Consider the following 25,275-nt stretch of genomic DNA (forward strand, 5'->3'; position numbering starts at 1 on the left):
CAATATTGGTGTAGTTGGCAGGATCGTTACAATTGGATGGTGTCAGCCGCCACCCGGGACATCGGTGTCTTGAGACAGACAGACCAACAAGGTAAGACTTTGAACCTTGGTCCCTCTCGATATTCCTGTGTGCTGGAGATGGTGTCCTTGTTCAATCACCTTCTACTCTACGGATTCCTCAAATGGCAATTAGGTCGGTCAAGAGACACAGTTTCAGAAGCATGCTGGCAGGCAGAGGTTCAAGTCCTCTCTTCTGTGGTGGGGCGGTGGGGTGGGGTGGGGTGGGGGGGGTGGGGGGGTGAGTGATTGAGGTTCAACTCCTCTGAACGGCTCGAGCCCCCGATGTTCAAGCTGGGCTCGAGCCTCCATGAGGAGTAAAGTGAGAAAGGGGTTAAAGTTACCAAGTGACGAAATTTGAGGCTCAGAGTGTCTTCGTTCTGGGGAAGAGTGCAGCTCGGATTGTGGTGCCATGTGGTCTGCTGCGAGAGCTTCCTCTTTTTAGGAGTGTAATTTCAGTGAGAGAATGCAAAAAAAAGAGAATCGCCGAAATTAAGGTTGTATTAATACCTGGGTTGAAAAAGGAAAGTTTCCATGTAAGTTGTGCCATGCTGAGATTGTTTGAGGTTTAAACATTTTGGTTTGTTAAAATACTGGCTCGGAAAATCTCTCTCAGTAACTGTTTTGCCTTGTTTGAATCAGGATCTCAATTCAGTGTTTTGTGGACCATGTAATGGGGCAGATTTTGTTTTTACTTTTAATGATACAACATATGTCCTTTTTAAAATTATCAGACTTGCAACTTTAAAACAAATTGATTAAGTGCCTTGAGCCCCTGTGTTTGAAATTCTACAATGCCTGCTTAAAAAACCACAGTTGGATCAGTGGTCATACTATAGCCAAATGAGAGTATTGTATTAAGAAATCTTTGCTGCTGTGCTTTTAATGCAGTGTTCACAAAAAGAAGAGTGCACTTTTAGTTTGATGTTTTGTTAAGATTTTCTAAAGAATATTAAAACTTGAGGCTGAGCTGCTTAAATTCTGTTGATTATTAAGACTTCACTGGCCCCCTTCATATTGCAAATTCAAAGAATGTTGATCTCTACTAAAACTGCCACCATAAAATTTCAGCTTTTATTTGGGAAGATTCATTTGGAGAACATATTTTAATATATTCTGCATTTGTTTCCCATGAATATTTGAGATTTAAATCAGAACTGAAACTGCCTCTTAAATGGCTACATTTCTTTTCTTGCTGTTCCAAACTTTTGAAATACTTTTCCTGACAGCTTTCACATTAGCCAAGTATCAATTTGTTAAAGGAAACTAAATTTTGAAGAACCTAATGGAGTTTGATTTTAGGAGCACTGCTTGCGGTATATAATCAACTGAATTATTTAGGCAGTACAATTTAGAAGTTTATGGATTGCATAAAACTTGATAATGTCATAAACAGTGAACAGAATAACAGATTTCAAGAATTCAAAGGCTGAAATCGGCAGACAATTTAGCGTAATTAAATGTGTGATTGTCTTCATACTGATAACCACCTTGGCAAGGAGAGGGGAGATGCAAAGATGCTTTCGGCAGCTAATGTCTTCTCTTGAGTTTCTCCATTCTCAGGTAAAGCATGCCTTCGGACTACCCCACCCCTCCACAAACTGAATCTGTTGGATCAATCAGCTCCCTAGTTATGAGCATGAGAAAAGTGAAGGAATTAACAACAATGAAGACGTCTGTATGCTTTTTGTTAGTAGCCTTCCTATGGATATTAAACCATGTGAGCTTTATCTTGTCTTTCAATCATTTAAGAGATATGAAGGTTCACTGATCAAGCTAACAACACAACAGCCAGTTGGCTTTGTTACACTTAACAGCAGAGCAGGAGCAGACACAGCAAAGAATGCTGCCTTCACCTACTCTGCTACTTCAGCTGCTGCACTCTTCGATGCGCTAGTATCCTCCATCTGAAGCATCTTTGCAAGGATGGAAGTCTCGTCAGTTTTGTGAAGCATTTAACTGCCCTTACCCAAGAAATCAGATTTCTCCGAGTGAAGCAAGAGCAGACTGAATTTGGTTTTTACGTTGGACTTTACGAAGAGGTTTTGGAGAACTGACTCGTTTCCACTCAGCTTGGAGGGGATAGAGTGGTCACTAAGAACTGTGAATTTAAGAACGTTACAGGTGAATTTTCTTTCCACATGGGAGGACTCTTCAAATTCTATTTACTGTAAAGGACTAGTAATTTTTGTTATTATAATCACTGCTTATTTTATATCATTTACTTGCTTAAATACTAGCTGTCAGAGTCTTATGAAAGCTGGTAATGCCATTAGTTAACAGGAAATGATAACAGGAGGGAATGAGAATGTAATCAGGTATAAGTAGGCAGGGAAAGAGTGAAGATCTGAGTTTTGTGAAACAAGAGGTTCGGCTGAGCATAACTCAGATCAGATAAGAACTCTTAGTTAACAATGGGGTGCTGGAGGGAAGGGTAATGGGTTAACAAGGTGGAAAAACAGTCATTATGTAGAGCCATTTAACAATATTGGAAGAATTCAGTATGCAAGGTCAGCTAACAAGGGGAAAATTATCCATTGCATGAATCCACTTAACAAGGTTAAGAACATTCATTACATAACAATAAAGGGCTTGGCCTCTGCTATTGATACTCATTGATTATAATGGTCTCCCAATTAATATGTATGCTGCCAACATCTATTTGAAGGGTTCCTAGGTGGCCAGGCAGCTTGTCAATATTTGGTCAGAGGCCTTCATCCCTCCAGAGGAGATGGAGTCTCTGTTTTTTTCTCAAAGTCTGAAGAAAGCCAATTTATTTTTACCATCAATTGCTGCAAGGTATTGTTTTTAACCAACAAGTCAGAGACTTTAAGTTGTGCATCAGTTATTCTGCACCTCCATCAATAAGTGAAAATACATGGAGAAGAGAGATCACATAGCAACAAGCCCTGGAAAGCCAAAAGAATTGTCTGAGCAAACCCTGTGGACAGGGACCATTGAACCATTTTCCCCAGTGTTTCCCTCCACCCATAACACCAACGTTTTTAGTCTGTTAGTATATGCCCAAATGCACGTGTAGGGGTAGCTTTCCAAACAGTTTAGAGTTTTAACTAGCTGAATTTATTAAAGTTCATAATTGTTTACCTGTAGCTAAAATATGTATTAAATAGAAATTCTCATTAGATACTGAAACTTGGTCTATGTTTTCTGTCAATCTGGCTCAAAAAAGGCAGGTAAATAGGGGAATTTTAATAAAATTTAATTTTTGTGACAATTCTGGAATAGGGAGATTAGTTTTCTAGTGCACTTACTCCAGTGAGGTATGACACAGGAAGGAGGAGTTAAGGCTATCAGCTTAGTCCTGATCTCATTGAATGGCAGAGCAGACTCAAAGGGCCAATTCCTGCTCCGACAATATTCATAAGGCTGCTATTCAAACTTCAATGCTTGAATCACTCAAGTTAATACAAATGCCTCCGAAATAAACAAAAATTCTTTTTTTTAAAATTACAATATATGCTGTATTGTCAGAGTTGCTTCTCATTTGATACTTTAAACCAAGGCCTTTTCTCCCGACTCATGTGAATTTCAAAACCTACCATGACAATTTTAAGCTCTCCCAATGTACAATTAACATTTATCTCTCAACCAAAAGAAACTATCAGTGAAGCTTTGACACCATGGCACCTGTAAATTAGCTGCCATGTTGACCTGCAGAGTAAATAGTCAATGCAAAAAAAGTAATTCACTACCTGCACAGTACTTTGAAACAACCTGAATGGGTCAAACATACTAAAGTGTAAGTTTCATTTTTAAAAATGTGTCCAAAGCGGAGGCTAAACATGTTAGTTTACACATAAACCAAAACATTATTTTTACTGACAATGGCCACACTCTTGGTGACTCCACTGCAGAAGTTCCAAGTTGAACTTCAAGGAAACCTGGCTTTTCTATTTCTGCTCTTCAGGTCAGCAATTAGATAAAATCATCCAACATTTAACCCACGTCTAGCAACGAAGCATACAGAACAATTAATATTCTGAATCTGAATTACATATTAAGTCAGAATAACTTTGAAAAGACATTAAACCAAGCTAGCAATGAAACTGTGAATCGCTATTAGCAAGGTAAACAGCATGCAAAATGGAGATAACATTTTGACTTTGAGTAAAGTCTATGCTACAGTGATGAACTCACTTCATTAGATCAGTGGAAGTGTTAGAATATTATTTTAGCAAGAATAAATACATACCCTTTTAATATTACCAAAATAGTGATGGAAAAGGATAGGCCAGATCTAAAAGTTGAAGTTCTAAATTGGAGAAAGGCCAATTTTGACGGTATTAGACAAGAACTTTCAAAAGCTGATTGGAGACAGATGTTCGCAGGTAAAAGGACGGCTGGAAAATGGGAAGCCTTCAGAAATGAGATAACATGAATCCAGAGAAAGTATATTCCTGTCAGGGTGAAAGGGAAGGCTGATAGGTATAGGGAATGCTGGATAACTAAAGAAATTGAGGGTTTGGTGAAGAAAATGAAGGAAACATATGTCAGGTACAGACAGGATAGATCAAGTGAATCCTTAGAAGAGTATAAAGAAAGTAGGAGTATACTTAAGAGGGAAATCAGGAGGGCAAAACAGGGATATGAGATAGCTTTGGCAAATAGAATTAAGGAGAATCCAAAGGGGTTTTACAAATATATTAAGGACAAAAGGGTAACTAGGGAGAGAATAGGGCCCATCAAAGATCAGCAAGACGGCCTTTGTATGGAGCCACAGAAAATGGGGGAGATACTAAATGAATATTTTGCATCAGTATTTACTGTGGAGAAGGATATGGAAGATATAGACTGTAGGGAAATAGATGGTGACATCTTGCAAAATGTCCAGATTACAGAGGAGGAAGTGCTGGATGTCTTGAAACGGGTAAAGGTGGACAAATCCCCAGGACCTGATCAGGTGTACCTGAGAACTCTGTGGGAAGCTAGAGAAATGATTGTTGGGCCTCTTGCTAAAATGTTTGTATCATCGATAGTCACAAGTGAGGTGCCGGAAGACTGAAGGTTGGCAAACATGGTGCCACTGTTTAAGAAGGGTGGTAAGAACAAGCCAGGGAACTTTAGACCAGTGAGCCTGACCTCGGTGGTGGGCAAGTTGTTGGAGGGAATCTTAAGAGACAGGATGTACATGTATTTGGAACGGCAAAGACTGATTCGGGATAGTCAGCATAGATTTGTGCATGGGAAATCACGTCTCACAAACTTGATTAAGTTTTTAGATGAAATAACAAAGAAGATTGATGACGGCAGAGTGGCACATGTGATCTATATGGACTTCAGAAAGGCGTTCGACAAGGTTTCCCCTGAGAGACTGATTGGCAAGGTTAGATCTCATGGGATACAGGGAGAACTAGCCATTTGGATACAGAACTGGCTCAAAAGGTAGAAGACAGAGGGTGGTAGTGGAGGGTTGTTTTTCAGACTGGAGGCCTGTGAGCAGTGGAGTGCCACAAGGATCGGTGCTGGCCCTCTAAATTTTGTCATTTATATAAATGATTTGGATGAGAGCATAAGGAGGTACAGTAAGTAAGTTTGCAGTTGACACCAAAATTGGAGGTGTAGTGGACAGCCTCAGATTACAACAGGATCTGGACCAGATGGGTCAATGGGCTGAGAAGTAGCAGACAGCGTTTAATTCAGATAAATGTGAGGTGCTGCATTTTGGGAAAGCAAATCTTAGCAGGACTTATAGACTTAATGGTAAGGTCCTAGGGAGTGTTGCTGAACAAAGAGACCTTGGAGTGCAGGTTCATAGCTCCTTGAAAGTGGAGTCGCAGGTAGATAGGATAGTGAAGGCAGCGTTTGGTATGCTTTCCTTTATTGGTCAGAGTATTGAGAACAGGAGTTGGAAGGTCATGTTGTAGCTGTACAGGACATTGGTTAGGCCACTGTTGGAATATTGCATGCAATTCTGGTCTCCTTCCTATCGGAAAGATATTGTGAAACTTGAAAGGGTTCAGAGAAGATTTACAAGGGTGTTGCCAGGTTGGAGGATCTGAGCTACAGGGAGAGGCTGAACAGGCTGGGGCTGTTTTCCCTGGAGCGTCAGAAGCTGAGGGTAACATTAGAAGTTTACAAAATTATGAGAGGCATGGATAGGATAAATAGGCAAAGTCTTTTCCCTAGGGTTGTGGAGTCCAGAACTAGAGGGCATAGGTTTAGGGTGAGAGAGAAAAGGTATAAAAGAGACCTAAGGGGCAACTTTTTCATGCAGAGGGTGGTACATATATGAGGATGTGGTGAAGGCTGGTACAATTGCAACATTTAAGAGGCATTAAGATGGTTATATGAATAGGAAGGGTTTGGAAGGATATGGGCCGGGTGCTGGCAGGTGGGACTAGATTGGGTTGGGATATCTGGTCAGCATGGACGGGTTGGACCGAAGGGTCTGTTTCCATGCTGTACATCTCTATGACTCTATTACCATTTGCTTTTAAAGACTCATTCACCTTACTATTCCTAGTCCCTAACCTATACATCCTTGCTGAAAATTGTCTTTGCTTAATCAGCTCTGTGAGGAACAACTCAATTCAGAGCTATTCAAATTTAATGACCCAATTCCGCTGAACAGTAACAGCTTACAGGATGCGAAATTAAATAACACTCTTATGCTGGGGATGTGAGTGATGGTAGATTACCACAGATATCATCTCCTTTCCCATTTCCATTATATATGCTTTTAACATCCCAGTTTCGACACCACTAAACTCCTTCAGCTGCTGCCAAAAATAACAACACACTCTGCCACTAGATGGAGCCTGGTCACAAATCAGGAAGCTGACTGAATGTGCTTCACCAGCATTACTGGCATTCCAACTTACACTCAGTTCTTACATCTAAAAATTTTATTCTAAAAGCTATTTCCTTCAAGAATGTACCAGCTCAACTTTCTTTGGACAGGAAACATACAATGGAATCTAAATTAAGTTTATGCATTGTCATGAGAAAATCTGATTTGCTTCACTGTTTTCCCTTAAAACGTTGGACTTGTCAACAATGCAAGTACAACCTTAAGTGAGGAATCAGTTTGTGTAACTTTGCCACAATTTCACTGGTAATGTAACTTTGAGAGCAAAGTGGAGACTTGGAGAAAAAAATAAATTGGCAAAGTCTGAAACACAAAGTCTACAGAAGAAAACAAGGTGGGGAGCCGGGAGAGCAGAAGGTTACACTCAAAGAAAATGTGGTGCAACTTGAGCCACAACTATCAAGAACAGAAGCAGCAAATGCATGCTAACAGCACCAAATGAACTTCCACTCCAATCTGTACAAAATCCTGCACCACATTTTAACAGAACTGCAAATGCACCTAGATCATATGAACTGCAGCAATTCAAGACAACTGCTCATCACCATCTTCTGAATGGCAGTGGGATGGACAGTAAAATGTTGACCTCACCAAAACCACCCACCCCATGTCTAACAGTACCTAGGAATCATACTTCACAGGACATGTCAAAAGGATGAGAGTAGTTTTCAACTATGCTGCCATGTTTAACTCTACAGAAAACCTTTCAAGGCTCACATTAATATTATCAAATTTCCAACATGAATTTTGTCATTACTACAATCTTTTATGAGAGATTACAGCTTTGACAAAAAAAACTGAATCCACTTAAAATCTTCCATAATCACAGCACATCCTAAAGTGCTTTAGAATCAATTTAAGCATAGCCACTGTCACAACAAATGCGAAATAGCAACCAATTTACACGCTCCAAGCTCTCACAAACCATGAATTGAAATAGGCTGAAGCTTAACAGTAAATATTTTAAGGCAATCAAGAAAGAAATTACAGACAGAACTCTGTTATTTTGCCAAAGCTATCCTTGTGTTTATACTTTGTTTAAAACCCATCACTTTCCTGATGATCAAGAAATTTTAAGAAGTTTGATTTGTCCATTTAATTTAACTTGCATTTTGGGGACAGGATAACTTCCCACTTCAGAAGTGCCAATATTGTAGCTGAACTGGAACAGCTTAGTTAGTGGCACAGATTTGATGCAGCTCAAATTTGTTGAAATATACCCAAGATGTTCTTATACCCTATGGCCTTTGCCGCATCTTGATATCTTGTGGAGTGAATCATAGTGGAGACTGGCATCTTTCGTAGTGGTGACTTTGAGAAGATGCCAAGATAGATCATCCAATAAGCATGTCTGGTTGAGGAAACATCTCACCTTCTCTTGTAGTAATGTGTTGGGTCCCTACCCCATCAAGCATATGTTGTTTGTGGTGTCTTCTTCTGCAGTTAACTTTCAAACTGCCCATCATTAACCAGAACTTGATGTAGATTAATTGTTAGAGGGAGCAAAAATTAGTTTTTTTTTCTCTTTACATTCATTAATTCATTTTTGCCCGTGATTCTTCTAACTAAAGATTTACAATTGGCTTTTTCCACAACATTTTTAAAATTGATGCTCTTGTTAACTTTCTCACCAATATACATGCTTCTGATTTGATTGGTCACTAGATATTTAAGTTCTAACCTGCTGTTTTCCAATATGCTGAACCATAAAAACTGTCAAAGTGGAGGGTTACATTTACTTGAATGTAGTAAACACAGAACTAAATAGCAAATCTTCTGTGGCCTGATCATGTTGAGACAAAGACTCTGCTATTTCATACCAGATATTATCAGGACCAGAGGCATAAGTTAGCAATGTTGAAGTTTTAAATATAAAGTATCAAACTGAGTGATAAGCTCAAAAAATATTCACAGGTAATGTGCATTTAATAAATACCTATGCACTTAATTTGATGCTTTTAAAAAAGGTGTGGACTTGCAAAACGGCACAGACAGCAGTAAAGGCAAAGATCTTGGTCCAGAAACAAAAGCAGAAGCAGAAAGAGCTGTTCGAATGTTGGGAGATTTTGGGAAAGAGGTCCTTGGGTGTTGGGATAGGAATCCCTAACTTAGTCATTTTATTAAGAATAAAATTGATTTTAAAAAAAAAAAGAGGCAAGCGCAATAAGTGAGATTTGAAATTGAAAAATGAAAGGCGACACAGGGTACAATTTAGAAAAACTCTGTACAGAGCAATGGGGAAGCAGCTGACCACTCATGGCCATACAGCATCAATGACTTGAGAGGAAGCTGAGATTCCCTACAGTGCGGAAGCAGGCGATTTAGCCCATTGAGACCACACAAACTCTCCAAAAAGAGCATCACAGCCAGACCCTGTAATCTTACATTTCCCATGGCTTAATCACCTAGCCTGCATATTCCTGCACACCATGGGCAATTTAGCATGGCCAATCTACCTAACCTGCACACCTTTGGATTGCAGGAGGAAATTGAACCATGAGGCAACCCACACAGTCACCCAAGAATGGAACTGAATCCAGGTCCCTAGCAAATGACCAGCAGCAGTGCTAACCACTGAGCCACCATGCTACGCTAAAATTCTTAGTAAATAAAGAAGGGAATTTTCACGTTCTGACATACATGAGATACGCGTGATTTTTTTTCAATTCATTCATGGGATGCGAGGTCACTGGCTGGACCAGCATTTACTGCCCATCCTTAGCTACATTCAATATGGTGGTGGTGAGCAGACTTCTTGATCTGCAGCAGTCCATTTGGTGAAGACATGGGAACAACACTGTAAAGATCAAGTTCCAGGATTTTGACCTTGCGTCATTGAAGAAACTGCAATATTTCTAAGTCAAGATGGTAGATGGCTTGGAGGGCAACTTGCACATGTTGTGCGCCCATGTATCTAATGGCCCTGTATCACGAGATCGCACTGGTCTAAAATTTGGAAGGTGCTGACCAAGCAATAGTGATGAATTCCTGCAGTGCTCCTGTAGGTGCACTACTACAATTTACAACACGTCAGGAAAATAAATATTTACTGATATGTTGCCAAGTAAGTGGGCTGCTTTCTGAATGGTGTCAAGCTTAGAGTGTTGTTGGAGATGCATATTATTCTTCCACATGATGTATTTGTGCTTTCTAGATGGTGAACAGGCTTTGGGGGTCAGGAGAGGACATACACACTGCAGGATTCCCAGAAACTGACCTCCTTTGTAGTCACAATATTTATATGGCTAGTTCAGCTTAGCTTCTGGTCAACGGTAACCCCATGGAGGCCGATAGTGGTGGATCCATCAATAGTCATGCTGTTGAATGTCAAAGGATGATGTTTAGATTATTTTTCTTGGAGATGGTCACTGCCTAGCTTTCTTGTGGAAAAAGTCCCAGATGCTGAATTGCAGGGAAACAGGGTAATGGAGAAAGCATTTGGTACACTTGCCTTTATAGGACAGTGCACAGAGTACAGGACTTGGAAGGTCATGGTGCAGCTCTACATGGCATTGGTTCGGCCACTTTTGGAATGCTGCATTCAATTCTGATCTCCTTGCTACAGAAAAGATGTCACAAAACTTGAAACAGTTCAGAAAAAGATTTCAGGATGTTGCCACTGTTGGAGGGCTTGAGCTACAAGGGGAGACTGAAAAGGCTGTGACTATTTTCCCTGGACCGTCAGAGGTTGAGGGATGGCTTTATAGTGGTATATAAAATCATGAGGGGCAAGGATTGGATCAATAGCCAAATGTCTTTTGCCCAGAGTATGGGAGTTCAAAAATAAATGGCATAGTTAAGGTGAGCAAGTAAAGATTCAAAACAGACCTAAACGACAATATTTTCAAGGTGAGGGTGGTACATGTATGGAATGAGCTGCCAGAAGAAGTGGTTGATTACAATTACAACATTCAAAAAGCATCTAGAGGAGTGCATGAATAGGAAGAGTTGAGGGGGATATGGGCCAAACGTCAGCAAATGCATTAGATTAATTTAGGCTATCTGGTCGGCATGAACGAGTTGGACTGAAGGATCTGTTTCCATGCTTACAACTTTTTTTATTAAGGTCATCCTATCTGATCCACTGAGATGAGTGCAGTATCAAGTTCAAACAGATACCGTGTTGGCAGGAATGCATTTTAAATTTCTGTACTCAATAATACAACCTATATAGTCTTTTCTGTGCCTATCAAAGACTTCTGTTTACAACTATGTGTTAGCCTAACAGAGTACATTTTGCTTGCTTCATAACATACAAAGATCAAAAAAGGCAGTCGCCATATGGAGTTTAGTGCAGAAAAGTGTGAGGGGATTCACTTTGGAAGGAGTAACAGAAATACAAAGTACTGAGCTAATGGTAAGATTCTTGGTAGTGTGGATGAGCAGAGAGATCTCAGCATCCATGTACATAGATCCTGAAAAGTTACCACCCAGGCTGATAGGGTTGTTAAGGCAGCTAATAGTGTGCTAGTTTTTATTGGTAGAAGGATTGAGTTGCAGAGCCATGAGGTAGTGTTGCAGCTGTACAAAACTCAGATCTGATCGCTGCATTATGGGAAGGATGACGAAGCATTGAAAAGGATGCAGAGGGGATTTACAAGGATTGTCTGGTATGGAAGGGAAGTCTTATGAGGAAAGGCTGAGGGACTTGAGGCTGTTTTCATTAGAGGGAAGAAAGAAATGGAGACATACAAGATAAATCAGACGGTTAAATAGGGTGGACAGTAGGTCTTTTTCCTCAGATAGTGATGGCTAGCACGAGGGGACATAGCTTTGAATTGAGGAGTGATAGATATAGGACAGATGTCAGAGATAGATTCTTAACTCAGAATAATAACGGTGTGGAACACTGCCTGCAACAGTAGTGAACTAGCCTTCATTAAAAGGGAATTTAAATGGTCACTGGATAAACATATGGATGATAATGGAATAGTGTAAGGTTAGATGGGCTTCAGCTTGGTTTCGCAGGTCAACGCGACATCAAGGGCCGAAGTGTCTGTAATGTTCTGTATCTAACACTTTACAAATGCGACTTTTACACTAAGTACATACAAGTAATCAAGAGAATTTCACTCCACACAGTTGTATTTGAAGGAAACAACATACCTCTTCAGCGACAGTTTACTAAACTAAATAAAAGTTGATGTGTAAATAAGCAAAGACTGCAACTGCTCGACATAGGAAAATCTTGATAACTGGACAAAGATTACTGGCAATAAATGCTGATAGATAATTTTAATTTATGATAATTCCCAGCCTAGTTACCGCTCAGGTCAACTACTCTAATGTCGCCAGCTGGCTTCAGACTTCACAACCTACAAAACTTTAAGCTCATCCAAACCTTTTCCATGTCCTAATTTCAATCAGGTCCCATTCACCTTGTTCACGGATTTACAATATCTCCCTTGTCAAGTGTCCTCATTGGAGGTTCGCGTGCAAACCAAGCACAGGAGGCCTCAGATATGACATGCTCATGAGCAAAGAAGAAAATTCAGGTCCAGCACACTTAACTGTATAAAAAAGCATTGCCTACAATGTCAATATGTAAATGCATTCCTAAAATTCCTCAAAAAACCATGCTCTTACCCCACTAGTGACAGCCATTATGTCATCTATCTAGCTCTGAAATCTTTAACAGGCTTTGTCAAAGTCTTCAAGATACGATTCACCTGCCCAACACTGCTCGCATCAGAACATTAAACTATACTTCAGAGTCTTATGGCAAAAAAGCAAGGGTACAACTAGAACAAGAAAGAAAAGCAGAGAAAGGGGGGACAAGACAACAAGAACAATTCAACAAAATTGAAAACAGGAGAAACCATCTGGCGTCGTCCCAGGCGCTGGAAAAGACAACAGCAGAAATAGCCCTCTTGACCCTAAACGTCCTCCTTAACATCCGGGGGCTAGTGCCAATTATGGGAGAGCTGTCTCAGACTCGTCAAGCAACAGCCTGACAGTGCTACTGACCTGACCAGACCAAACCTCCTCAAAATATTCAGTAGTCAGTCTAGACCCTAATGATGTCTTATTTTGAAGGTAAATGTAAGATGTTGTATTCCAGATGTAACTCAATTGATCAAACTACTGGATTTCAAAGTAAAACACACTTTATTCATCTGCTGCAGTTAAAATACAAACAAAGAAAGGAATTGGAAAAACCTCTCTTGGAAAATGTAACAGAATAATAATACAGCAACTATTGCTAATTAATTGTTCCAATGCAACAAACAAGACTGCAGATGCTGGAAACCAGATTCTGGATTAGTGGTGCTGGAAGAGCACAGCAGTTCAGGCAGCATCCAAGGAGCAGCGAAATCGACATTTCAGGCAAAAGCCCTTCATCAGGAATAAAGCTCTTTGGATGCTGCCTGAACTGTTGTGCTCTTTCAGCACCACTAATCCAGAACCAATGCAATAACATCCCAGAAACACACCCTTACCAAAAGACAAATTCAGAATACAGATGTCTCACATGCAGCTCCCACAGCAGGCAGCAAATCCCCAGCTTTTGGCTGTAACTGAGAGAAATAATAGCTTTTACTTATTCAGAGACCCCAACAGCAACTGCTGAAAGCTAACAAAAAATCCTGGGTCTGAGTGAGGTTGACCGAATGATCCAACGTTAAAAAAGCTCAAGGCCTCACAAACTATTTACTTCACAGACTTTCCAAATAGACTGCTCAATACCAACCTTAAAACCTCAAAAATAAACCCAGAACAAAATAACCTCAAAGCCACGGCATTGTCACAACAGTCATTTATGGAATCATACCTTAATGCAAAGATCTGGTTTACTTATCTTGTTCATGCCCTCATGATTTTTATAAAGACCATCACCATCTCTGGTGAAGTCCTGTCCCACAAGCACAAAGAGGTGAGAGCACAGTAGTGTACATTTGGGAGGGAGTTGCTCTGCAACTCCTCAACATTGACTCCAGACCCCATGAGGTCTCGTAGCTTCAGGTTAAACATGGGCAAGGAAACCTGCAATTTGAGAAGATTTGTAGCTCAGGTTGAGGTGCAGATTGTAAGCTTGCTCGTTGAGCTGGTAGGTTTGTTCAGACGTTTCGTCACCATGCTAGGTAAACATCAGTGAGCCTCCATTGACATGCTGCTGTTCTGTCCCACTTTCTATTTGTGTCTTGGTCTGTTAAGGAGGAGGTGATATCACTTCCAGTTCTTTTTCTGAGGTTAGTAAATGGCCCAAATCGGTGTGTTTATTGATGGAATTCCCGTTTGAATGCCAGATCCCTAAGAATTCCTGTGCATGTCTGTTTAGCCTGTCCTAGGATTGATGCGTTCTCTCAGTCAAAGTGGTGCCCTCCTTCGTCTGTGGTGTAAGGATACCAGTGATAGTGGTTTATGTCTTTTGGTGGCTAGTTGGTGCTCGTGCACCCTGGTGGCTACTTTTTTGCCTGTCTCTCCGATGTGGTATTTGTTGCAGTCCTTGCAAGGTATTTTGTATATGACATTCAATTTGTTGGTTGGTGTTGCAGGGTTCTTTAGGTTCATCAATAGCTGTTTCAGTGTCTTGCTAAGTTTGTGGGTTACCATGTTGCCAAGGGATCACAATAGTCTGGTAGTCATCTCAGAGATGTCTTTGATAGATGGTAGCGTGGCTAGACTCGCTGGGTGCATTTTGTCTTCTTGTTTGGGTTTGTTGCTTAAAAATCGGCAGACTGTCTATCAGGTACGCATTGTTCTTGAATACGCTGTATCGACTTTTTCTTCTGCTGCTCATAGTTCCTTTATACACTCCGGGGGGGCATGAACAAGTAGACAAGATCTTTCCCCTGGGTTAGCAGAGTCCAGAAAAGGGCATAGGCTTAAAGTGAGGGGAAAGACTTAAAAAGGGAAATGATCAGCATGGACAAGTTGGCCCAAATAGTCTATTTCCTACATCTCAATGACTGACTAATGGTTGACAGCTTCAACCTTGCCAAATAGTTACACCTATATTTTAAAATGTACATTTAACATTTACTGTACAGTCAAAATCCAGACTGAAAGAGAGGTCAAAACTACAGTGACAGTAATAAAAGTGTAGTATTGCAATTATTTTCCTTCTGTGTAGGTTCATCACTGGCTGAAAATAACATTTTTTGTCACAATGTACTTACGAGCAGGATCTCACGAAAAGTAATTAGAGTCATAGAGATGAACTAACACGGAAACAGACCCTCTGTGTAACGCGTCCATACCGATCATATAACAGAAATTATTCTAGTCTCATTTACAAGCATTTGACCCGTATCCCTCCAAACCCTTCCTATTCATACAGCCATGCAGATGCCCTTTAAAAGTCACAATTGTACCAGCCTTCACCACTTCCTCTGGCAGCTCATTCCATTCACGCACCATTCTGAGAGAGAAAAATTGCCCCTTAAGTTTCTTTTATATCTTTCCCCTCTCACCCTAAACCCACGCCCTTCGGTTTTGGACTCCCCAGGGAAAAGACCTTGGCTATTCACTCTATCCAAGCCCTTCACGATTTTAAAAACCTCTACGGTCACCCCTCAGCCTCCAATGCTCTAGAGGGTAAAAAAAACACAGCCTAATCAGCCTTTCCCTATAGCTCAAACTCTTCAACTCAGGCAGCATCCTTGCAAATCATTTTTGAACTCTCCCAAATTTAACAACATCCTTCCTAAAGCAAGGAGACCAGAACTGAACACAAATATTCCAAAAGTGGCCTAACCAATGTTCTGTACAGCCACAAATCATGACCTCCCAACTCCTGTATTCAAATGCACTGATCAATAAAAGGGAAGCATACCAAACATCATCTTCACTATTCTACCGTGATGTTTTATAAATTGTGTATCCTGTCACAGTTCTCCATCCTACTTACATTTGTATAAAAACACTCATGTCATGCAACGTACCACAAGAGTTTAGAAATGTAATTGTCTGATCAACATTTGTTTTATACAAGTAGCTGAACAGCAATTAAACTCCATGAACACAAGTAACAGTCATTTAGTGGCAACTGGAATTGGTGGCCTTAAATGGATCAAGCAACATAATGAATTATGCATCACATGCCACAACATTCCTGTCCTTGTAAAACAACCAATCCATAACAGATAATAATTTTGTCCATAACCTGGTTCCCAAGAAACAGAAGCCAAAACGTACTTCAGCATTATTCACTTTCCCAGATAGGTCAAATGTCTCTCACCACATATTCAGTTACAGGTAGTTATTCTATAAGATGAAGAATGCATTGTTGTGCAAACACACGTGACAGCAGAATGGCCTGTACACAGAATCCTCTAAGCCATCACAAGAAATATTATAAGAAAAAAAAGGTAGTGCTTGCATCATAAATATCACAGAGCACTACTTTTTAAAGGAAGGAGGGAGGGACAAAGCATTGAGCTACAGGTAGTATGTAGGGCTTTTGTCAGTGGTAATGACCCTAACTGAACTACAAGACCTAGTTTCAAGTCCCATCTGTTTTACAGTTGTGTAATAACAACAACATCTTTGAACAGGTTGGTTCAACATATCAAGACTCACCAGGCATTCAGAAAATGCTAGAATCTTTGGTTAAAGAAATATAGTATGCTTAGAACAAGTGAACATGGTTTTTACTAAAGAGAAGTCCTCTTTATCAAATTTAGAGTTCTTTGATGATTTAACTACTCCAGAAGATACAGGGAAACTGATAGAGGCTAATATCTATTTTTCAAGATAAGGGGTCATGAAGCTGGGGGTTAAAATATATTAACAGAGAAAGGATACATTAACAAGCAAAGACAGAGAATGGGCATAAACAATTTTAGGTTCATGGACAATGAACAGTGGAATGTGGCATGGATAAGTGTTGGGACATCAACTACTTACAAATGATATTAAAGATTTGGACAAAGGCAGAATAATGTCAAGATTTAGACTTTAAAATCTTACTTGCAGACACTGGCGATCAGACCTGATTGGCTGAATGGCCTTTCATATGAGATCATGTCTGATCCGATAATCCTCAATTCCACTTTTCCCCCGCAAAACCTTCGATTTCCTTGTATGATTAAAATGCTGTCTCAGTCATGAATAGACTTAATAACCCAGCCTCAACAGACCTCTGTGGTAAAGAATTCCACAGCTTAACTATTACCCCCTTGAAACCTTCCCCACCAACTCCAGGATGAAATTCCTCACCTCTACCTTAAATGTGGCCTCTTTTTTGAGATTGAGATTATACCTGATAATCCCAGACTCTCCCACCCGAGGTAACTATCTCCACATCTATCCCTGTCAAGTCCCCTGAATAACTTAAGTTTCAATAAGGTCAACTTTTATATTCCAATAAGTACAGGCCCAGCTTATTCAACTTCTCCTTGTAACAGAGGCCTTCAATATCTGGAATTAGTCTGGTGAACCTTCTCTTTGATTTATTTTTGTCGCATGTAACTAGGTACACTGAAAAGCTTGCTTTGCATGTATTACAAATAAATCATAACATACAAAGTGTATCATGGTAATAGATCAGAGTGAAGAATATGATGTTACAAATGCAGAGAAGGTGTGCAAAGAGCAGCATCAACATTCAAATTTTAAATTTAAGAGGTCCATTCACAAGTCTAACGCTAGGAAAGTAGTTGTTCTTGAATCAGTTGGTATGTGTTTAAGCTTTTGAAAACACTGCATGACAGTAAAGACTGAAAGAGATTCTAACTGGGGTGAGGAGAATCTTTCATTATGGTGGCTGCCTTTGAGGCAGCAAGAATTATAGTCAACAGATGGAAGGTTGTCTTCGTGATGGACTGGGTCGTGTTCACAACTCTGTAGTTTCTTAAAGTCCCGCGCAGAGCTATTGCCATGCCAAGCCATGATGTTGCTGGATAGAATGCTTTCAATGTGCATCTACAAAAACTGCAGAAGTGTCTTGACAGGCATGCCAAATTCTCTTAGCCTCCTGAGAAAGTAGAGGCGTTGGTTTGCTTTCTTGACCATCACATCAACATGGGTGGACCAGGACAGATTGTTGATCATCATTCCTAGAACTTGACACTCTCGACCATCTCCACCTTAGCATCATTGAAGAAGACAGGGGCATGCCCTCCACCGTGCTGCTTAAAGTTAATGACAAGCTCTTCCATTTTGCTGACATGAAAGACAGATTGTTATCTTCACACCATGAAACCAAGCACTCTCTTTCCTGTGTTCTGACTTGGCATTGGTTGAGATCTGGCCTACAACGGTCATGTCAGCAAACTTGCAGATGGAGTTAGGACAGAACTTGGCTACACAGTCATGAGTGCAAAGGGAGCGAAGTCAGGGGCTGAGTACGCAGCCTTACAGGCAGCACTGTTGAGGATTACCACACAGAGGTGTTATTACCAATTCTCACTGATTGCGGTCTGAGCCAGGAAGTCAAGCCAGTTGCAGAGGACAGAGCAAAGACAGAGTTTGGAGATTAGTTTGGTTGGAATTATGACATTGAAGGTGGAGCTGGAGACAAGTAGGAGCCTGACATAGCTATTGTTATCCAAATGTTCCAGGAATGAGCGTACGACGAGGGAGGCGCCATGGATCTGCTGCAATGGTAGATGAATTGCAAGGGACCAAAGGCAGGCTGGGAGGTGAGAGTTGATGTGAGCAGTGACTAACTTCCTGAAGCACTTCATAATTATGGGGATCAGTCACCAGAAGGTAGCCATGAGGCATGCTGCATGAATTTTTTTTTGGCACCAGGATAATGGTGATCTTCTTGAAGCAGGTGGGGATTTCAGATCGTATTAAGCAGAGTTTAAAGATGTCAGCAAATCCCACCAACTAGTGCCCTCAGGATCTGAGTGCATGACTGAGGACTCCACCCAAGGCAGTCACTTTGCATGGGTTCACTCTCAAAAGCAGATCCAATGCCTGCAGTGGTGACAGACAATAAGTGCATCTAAGGCTACTGGGGCAGGTGACAGCGTTTCACTGATCTTCTGTTCAAAACGAGCATAAAATGCATTGGGCGCATCAGGGAGGGAAGTATTTATGTCCACTATTCCGTTCAGCTTTACTTTGTAAGGACTGCCTCTCATGGCAGTTCATCTTTCCATGGATAAGGGGTCTAAAACTATTCACAGCATTCCAGCTAAAACGTCCCTTTTATACTCCACCCCGTTAAAATAAAAGTCAAAATTCCATTTGCTTTCACTATTACCCACTTGTATTTACTCACTGAGCTCTTCATAATTTATGCACAAGGACTCCCAAATCCCTATTTTGTAGCTTTCTGTAGTCTTTCTCCCTTTAAGTAATATCCAGTTCCTCTGTTCTTTCTGTCAAATAAAAGAACCTTATTTTCCCACATCTGCCAAGTTTGTGCCTACTCACTTCACCTGTCGATATCCTTCTGCAGATTCTATCACCCTCACCACTTGCTGTCCCACCAACTTTTGTATCATTCACAAATCTAGCTATAGTACGATGTTCACTTTTCTCAAAGTCATTAATATTTATTGTAAATAATTGAGGTCCCAGCACAGATCCTACAGCACTCTACAGACTATCTAAAAACGCTCCTTCTAGCTGATGATGCAAAGCTAGATGACGTGTTTTTTTAATTGGGGGGGCACGAACATAGAGGCAAAGTGGATATAGACTGATATGGCGAGTAACCATTAAAGTGGCTGATGGAGTATAATGTAGAGAAGCGTCAGATTGTTTGCCTTAGTTTTAATAATAGATCAATAGAATTTATTTTTTTTAAAAAGTTTGAAACTTTAAAGCGTTATGTCCAAAGCCACAAGAACCAAAATTAACATGCAAGTGCAGCAAACTATTAGTAAGGCAAAAAGCATGTCGACCTTCATACAAAGGTACTGGAGTGCAGGAACAAAGTCACTTCTAAAACTATAGGATTCTATTGAGATATCTTGAGTACTGTATGCACATTTGGTCTCTATACGGTCATAAAATTCACTGAACGTGGTCCAGCGAAGGTTCATTACTCTGGTCACTAAGATGATAGCATTGTTTTATAACAAAAGGCTGAATAAATTGTACTCCAATCCACATTCCCCCTGCTTTGCGAAGTCAGTGCCACAGCGAAGAACAAGAACTGCAACTGTTCATGGACATCAGCGGTGGCAATTCCCTAGACCACACTGAGGTGGAGCTCTTTGCTGACATGGTTCCAAAAACTGCTGAAAATTTTTCTGCACTGGAGTAGGGGTTTGGTGACAAGAACTCAATATACCACAATCATTCCCCAATTCATGAGCTTTAACCACGATGGCACTGGTGGAAAATCCATCCCTGGTGTGAAGTTTGCTGATGAAAATTTCCAATTCAAGCAAACAGGACCTGGTATCCTGTCTATGGCCAATGCCTTGCCAAATACAAATAGACACCATTACTTTATATATACAGTTAAAACTGTGTTTGGATGAAAAGTATATTGTATTTGGCAAAGTTAAAAAGGGCTATGCTACTGTGCCAAGGATGGCAAAATTCACAATACAGTTTGCATTGTTAAATGTGGACAATGCAAATAAAATTTGGTCAGTTTAAAACTTGATTACTTGAAATTCTACAAAACAAAGGCCTATATTCTCTGGAATTTAGAAAAATAAGTAACACTCTCAATGAGACAAACTAGATTATAAAAGGGTCTAACAGGATAAATGCTCAGATTGTTTTAGTTGGAGAATTTAAAACACTGGGGCAGAGTCTGATCCGATCAAGTGGCCAATCATTTAGGACTGAGATAAAGTTACAAAAGGTTGCGAATCTATAGAAGGTTGCCACCTCAGCTGTAGATCTCCCATGCTGACTACATTTAAGGCTGGAATCAATTGGCATGCTCTACGCAGAGGGTGTTACCTCTCAACTACCAGTAAAGTAACAATTTCTCACAAATGTATGAGCTGGAAGACATACAGCTCTTAAGAGCCTGCTCTGCCACAGGATCACAGCTGACCCGATTGTGACCTCAGCTTCACATTCCCACTATCTACTGCTAATCAAAGCTCCCTTGTTAATCAAGAATCTATCAACCTCCATCTTAGAAATATGTAATAACCATAGCTCCATTGCTCCCTGGGAAAAGTTCAAAGGCTCAAAGCATTTCCCCTCATTTCAGTCTCATACAGAAGGTTTTTTCACCCCAAAACTGTTTCCTACATTTATATTTTAAGAGTGCCAACTTGGTCACCTGGTGTGAATGAAGTTACATATCCAGTCTTGCAGGGTTCTTCCAAAGTTTTTGGCCTTCCTCAAACTTTCCTCTTAAATATGAATCAAAAGTTTGTAGGTGCAAGTGTCAATCCAGAGATGACCACATAATCCACAATGACACCTCTGCAGTGCTGCAAATTGGGAGAGATCACCTTTTGAACAAGACATCAAACAGAGGCTTTCTGGTACAAGGAGATTGTAAAACATCACATGCCACCACTTGCATTCAAAAATGAGATCTCTCTCCAGTATTCTGGTAAATATTTTTCCTTCAACATTACTAAAACAAATCATCTGGCCCTTACATTATCACATTTCTTTAAAACACACAAAAAAAGAACTTTTTTGCCATTATACATGTATTAAATTAAAATATAACTTACTTAGAAACACAAATATACATAAATTCTATGGCATGGTTTATCAAAAAGTTTCACAGTTGAAACAATACAATCAAGTATCCAATGAAGGAGAAAGTTGGGGCACGCATGCCATGGTGTTGGAGGCAGGGAAATGATGCTGTTCAGCATTAATGATCAAAGGTGTCAATATTGAAGACCCATACCAAATCAGAACAAGTTGGAAAGAAAAATCAAGCAGCAGGTTTTAATGGAACACAAGTTGTCAGTGCCTTCAGAAGCAAACCCTCTTTAAAACTGAAAAAGTTTCACATTTTTGAATTATGTTTCTATTTAGCAAGTGTTAGTGAATTAAATTGCCACCTTTTAGGTTTAAAGTCTGCCCTTCACATCACTTCTTTCAGGATCACAGTTGATATGGTGCAGGAAGAGGCCACTCAGCTCATATCAAACTATCCTTTGGTAGTTAAATTCCTTTGAAAGACAGACACTAATGCAACAAGGATTTAAATGAAGTGGCCAATTTTCCAAATGAACACAAACATACCTACAACAAAAGTAGGCAACTTACCTGTAATTCACACCAAGCTACTTCCACTGTCGTTTCTGTGTCTAGACCTTTATAGACGGTTTTGAAAGATCCTCTCCCAATTTCGATATCAAACTTCAAAAACCTCCCATCAGGAGAGGTTGCCACAGCCTTGGTCTCTATTTCTTCATTATCTTCCTGCGCCTTCCTCTCTTGATTTTTTGCCTCTTCCGCTTCTTTGCTCTCTGAACTGTCATCATCGTTAACTTTCAACTCTGTTTCCTCTTTAATTGGAACAGTTTTTTGCTTTTTTCTGTCTTTGCCACTACTGGTCGTGGTCCCCGCGTGGTTGCAAACATCGGCATCGGGCGAACGGACGGCGGCCCTAGGTCGTTCATCCCCAATTCCAGCGACTGTGCTTCCGTCTTTCGTATTGCCATCAATGCACTTTTCACATTTTTCTCCGGCAAATACAGGAATTGCCACAGTGACAGAGTCAACTGTCGTTGCTTGTACTGGAGGTTGCGCTTCGTTATTATTAGTAATACTGCTTATTAATGTAGCTGCACTATCCGATTCGGGTGGCGAAACGATAATGCATGTCTTACTGGGCAGATGGTCCAACGCTGTAACGTTGGAATCACAGATTACACTCCTCCTGATAAAACGTTGGTGCTCTGCTTTGCTGTCCTTATCCATAGTATGTCGCCGCCTCCTGAGAGCCTTAAACTCTTCTTTTTTTCTTAAACTTACTCCAAAACGCTCCCCTATCGTCGTATCTGAACTGGAATTGGTACCATTTTTAGGGGGGCGCAGTAAAGACCCAACATTGTCTGCGTTTTCCGACATTGCTACAAAAATTCAATTCTCAAAAGGCTTCAAATTAAAAGGTTTTTCTCCAAACAAGATGTCAACGCGAAGCACACAGCCAGTTGAATGTTTGAAATGGAAAAAAAAGTACCAAGTATGCGTAGAGACAAATGCAAACCGATTTTCTTTAAAGGAGTCAAAATAAATCCATGCTATGTTTGTGCAAAGGGTCGGGTCCATAGAACTGAAGCGTTCCGGTACGAAAAGTGAGATACGCAATATTGTCCAACTCAATCAGTTGTAACGCAGCGACATAAACATGGACCATCTGTTGTGATCCATCCATCCTTGATTAAAAACTTCGAACAATTTTCATCCAGTCTTCACTTCTCAAAGGGGCGATAAAGAAATTTAAAATGAAAACGAAAATCAAACCGATATAAACAAGGCCAAAATAGTTCCTTGTTCCCGAATGAGCTCCAAAAATAATATAGTTAAAAACGGCCAGAACAAAAAAAAGACAATCAACGTAATAATCCCTTTCAGCGATGCTAGTTTCTGTTCTCTCAACAGAACAATTCCACTGTTATGGAAAACGTCGTTTTTTTTTCAGCACAGATAATATACAACGCCACGACTGTCCCGCCGATGCCATAAGGTTCTGCTCGTCCAAGCTTTCAAAATGGATGCGATGCCTATGGTTTAAAAAAAGTCAGCAAAATTCAAATAAGCAACTGAAGTCCAGGCTGCCAGATGGACTAGGCCAGGATGCTGCAACAATAGAAAACCCCAGGGTAAGGTCGAACTGCCGGGGGAGAGGCTCACTGCAGAGCTATCCATATACGTAACATCCCGGCTTCTTCCTTTCACACTGGAATCGAGTTTTCGAGTAAAAAATATCTCTAATGGGTATCCTTTACGAACAACGATCGTGGATGCAAGCCCGAGCCCCCCACGCAGAAAAAGGGAGTGGGGGGAGGGGGCAAAGCGAGTAAATCAAGCGAATCTCTCAGCTCGAAAATAGACACGTTCCTCCTCCCAACTGTAAATGGCGGACACACTGCCTTTCGCTCACTTACTGGCACTTACCAAGAAGCTAAGCGCTCGAGCTCAAGGTAACCCATTCACATGCGCAACATCCACCGCACAGCCAGTTGGGAAGCGTAGTTTTTCCATTACAATTAATGGCGTTGGCGCGCCACACGATTTGAAACACGCAGAAAAAAAGAACTACAGTTCCCATCGTGCTACGAGAACATTTCGGTTGGTTGGCGTTTATTTACTCCACCCACATGGCGTCACGGCGGGCACGTTAGGCCGAGCACGTGATATGGACAATAGGAGGACGGAAAAGTTCGGGGTACCCAAGGAGGCGATGGGGATGGCTGTGGAAGTTTGGGTCATTCATCGAAGGGGAAGGTTTATTTTTGGAAATGTCCATTGATCTTCTCCAACTTCACTTTCCTTCTGAAATACACAGGACTTAAATTAATGAATCGTATATCATGGCGTGGTAGATTCTCTCCTGATTCTTCAAACAAAATAAAATGAAATAAAACCTCCGTAAATAATTCGAGTTGACTGTTCCAAAACAAATATACATCTGAATTAACATATAATGTAATGGCAGGATTCAGAATTTAGAATGAGAATAAAGCTGATCAAGCATTCTGCATAAAATTTATCAGAATTAATTTGTTTGTTCAGGGACACGTTAGGCCTCGTTATAGCCACCACTCTGGATATTGCACCATCACAGTGAAGAACGTGAAATACCTATTTCTCTCGTTCATTTTCGTCCAACTAATATGATTTCTTTGGTTAGCTTAAATGGTTTCAGTAGCCAGCATGACGATGGACTAGTTCGTGAAGGCAAACACTATACATGCAATGTATATGTACACTAAGGTATCACAATGAGAACCTTTTTTAAAAAGAATCTACTGATCTGCTTCAATTCTAAACCTAGTTAAAAGATTATGTCAATGGCTTTGTGCCAGGCCAATATTTTAGATGGAAAAATTGAAAATAGCAGCAGGAATAGGTTGTCGGGCCCTTCAAACCTACTCTGCTATTTAATATGATCATGGCTGATCATCCAAATCAATACCCTATTCCTGCTTTCTTATACACAAAATTCCACAGGCTATGTGAGGAAATTTCTCCTCATCTCAGTCCTAAATGGCTAATCCTATATACTTAGACTGTCACCCCGGTTCAGGATTCTCCAGATGTTAGAGATCTTTTTATCATTTACTCTTGGGATATGGATATTACCAGCTGGCCAGCATTTATTGCCCATCCTAGTTGCCCTTGAGAAAGAGTGATGCGCTGCCTTCTTGAACCGCTGCAGTCACATGTGGTAGGTTGGCCAGGGAGGGAAGACAATGATTTTAAACCAGCAACAGTGAAGGAATGGTAATATGTTTCAAACTCAGGATGATGAGTTGTTTGGAGGGGAACTTGCAGGTGACACTTTACAATATATCTGGTGACCTAGATGGAAGTGATTGCGG

At 40.5% G+C, this 25,275-nt stretch overlaps 1 protein-coding gene across 5 annotated transcripts in view; it reads right to left on the bottom strand.

The window, feature by feature from the left end:
* LOC132824964 (serine/threonine-protein kinase WNK1-like) overlaps positions 1-23,834 on the bottom strand; it is a 160,277-nt gene extending 136,443 nt beyond the window's left edge. For all 5 annotated transcript variants that reach the window (XM_060839885.1, XM_060839887.1, XM_060839886.1 and 2 more), the window contains exon 1: positions 21,992-23,834. In XM_060839885.1, the coding sequence (XP_060695868.1) occupies positions 21,992-22,798 (807 nt within the window). In that variant the 5' untranslated portion in view covers positions 22,799-23,834. The remainder of the gene's footprint in view (positions 1-21,991) is intronic.
* Positions 23,835-25,275: the final 1,441 nt, after the last annotated feature.

This window comes from Hemiscyllium ocellatum, chromosome 19, assembly GCF_020745735.1.
Source record: "Hemiscyllium ocellatum isolate sHemOce1 chromosome 19, sHemOce1.pat.X.cur, whole genome shotgun sequence".
NCBI classification, from domain to species: Eukaryota; Metazoa; Chordata; class Chondrichthyes; order Orectolobiformes; family Hemiscylliidae; genus Hemiscyllium; species Hemiscyllium ocellatum.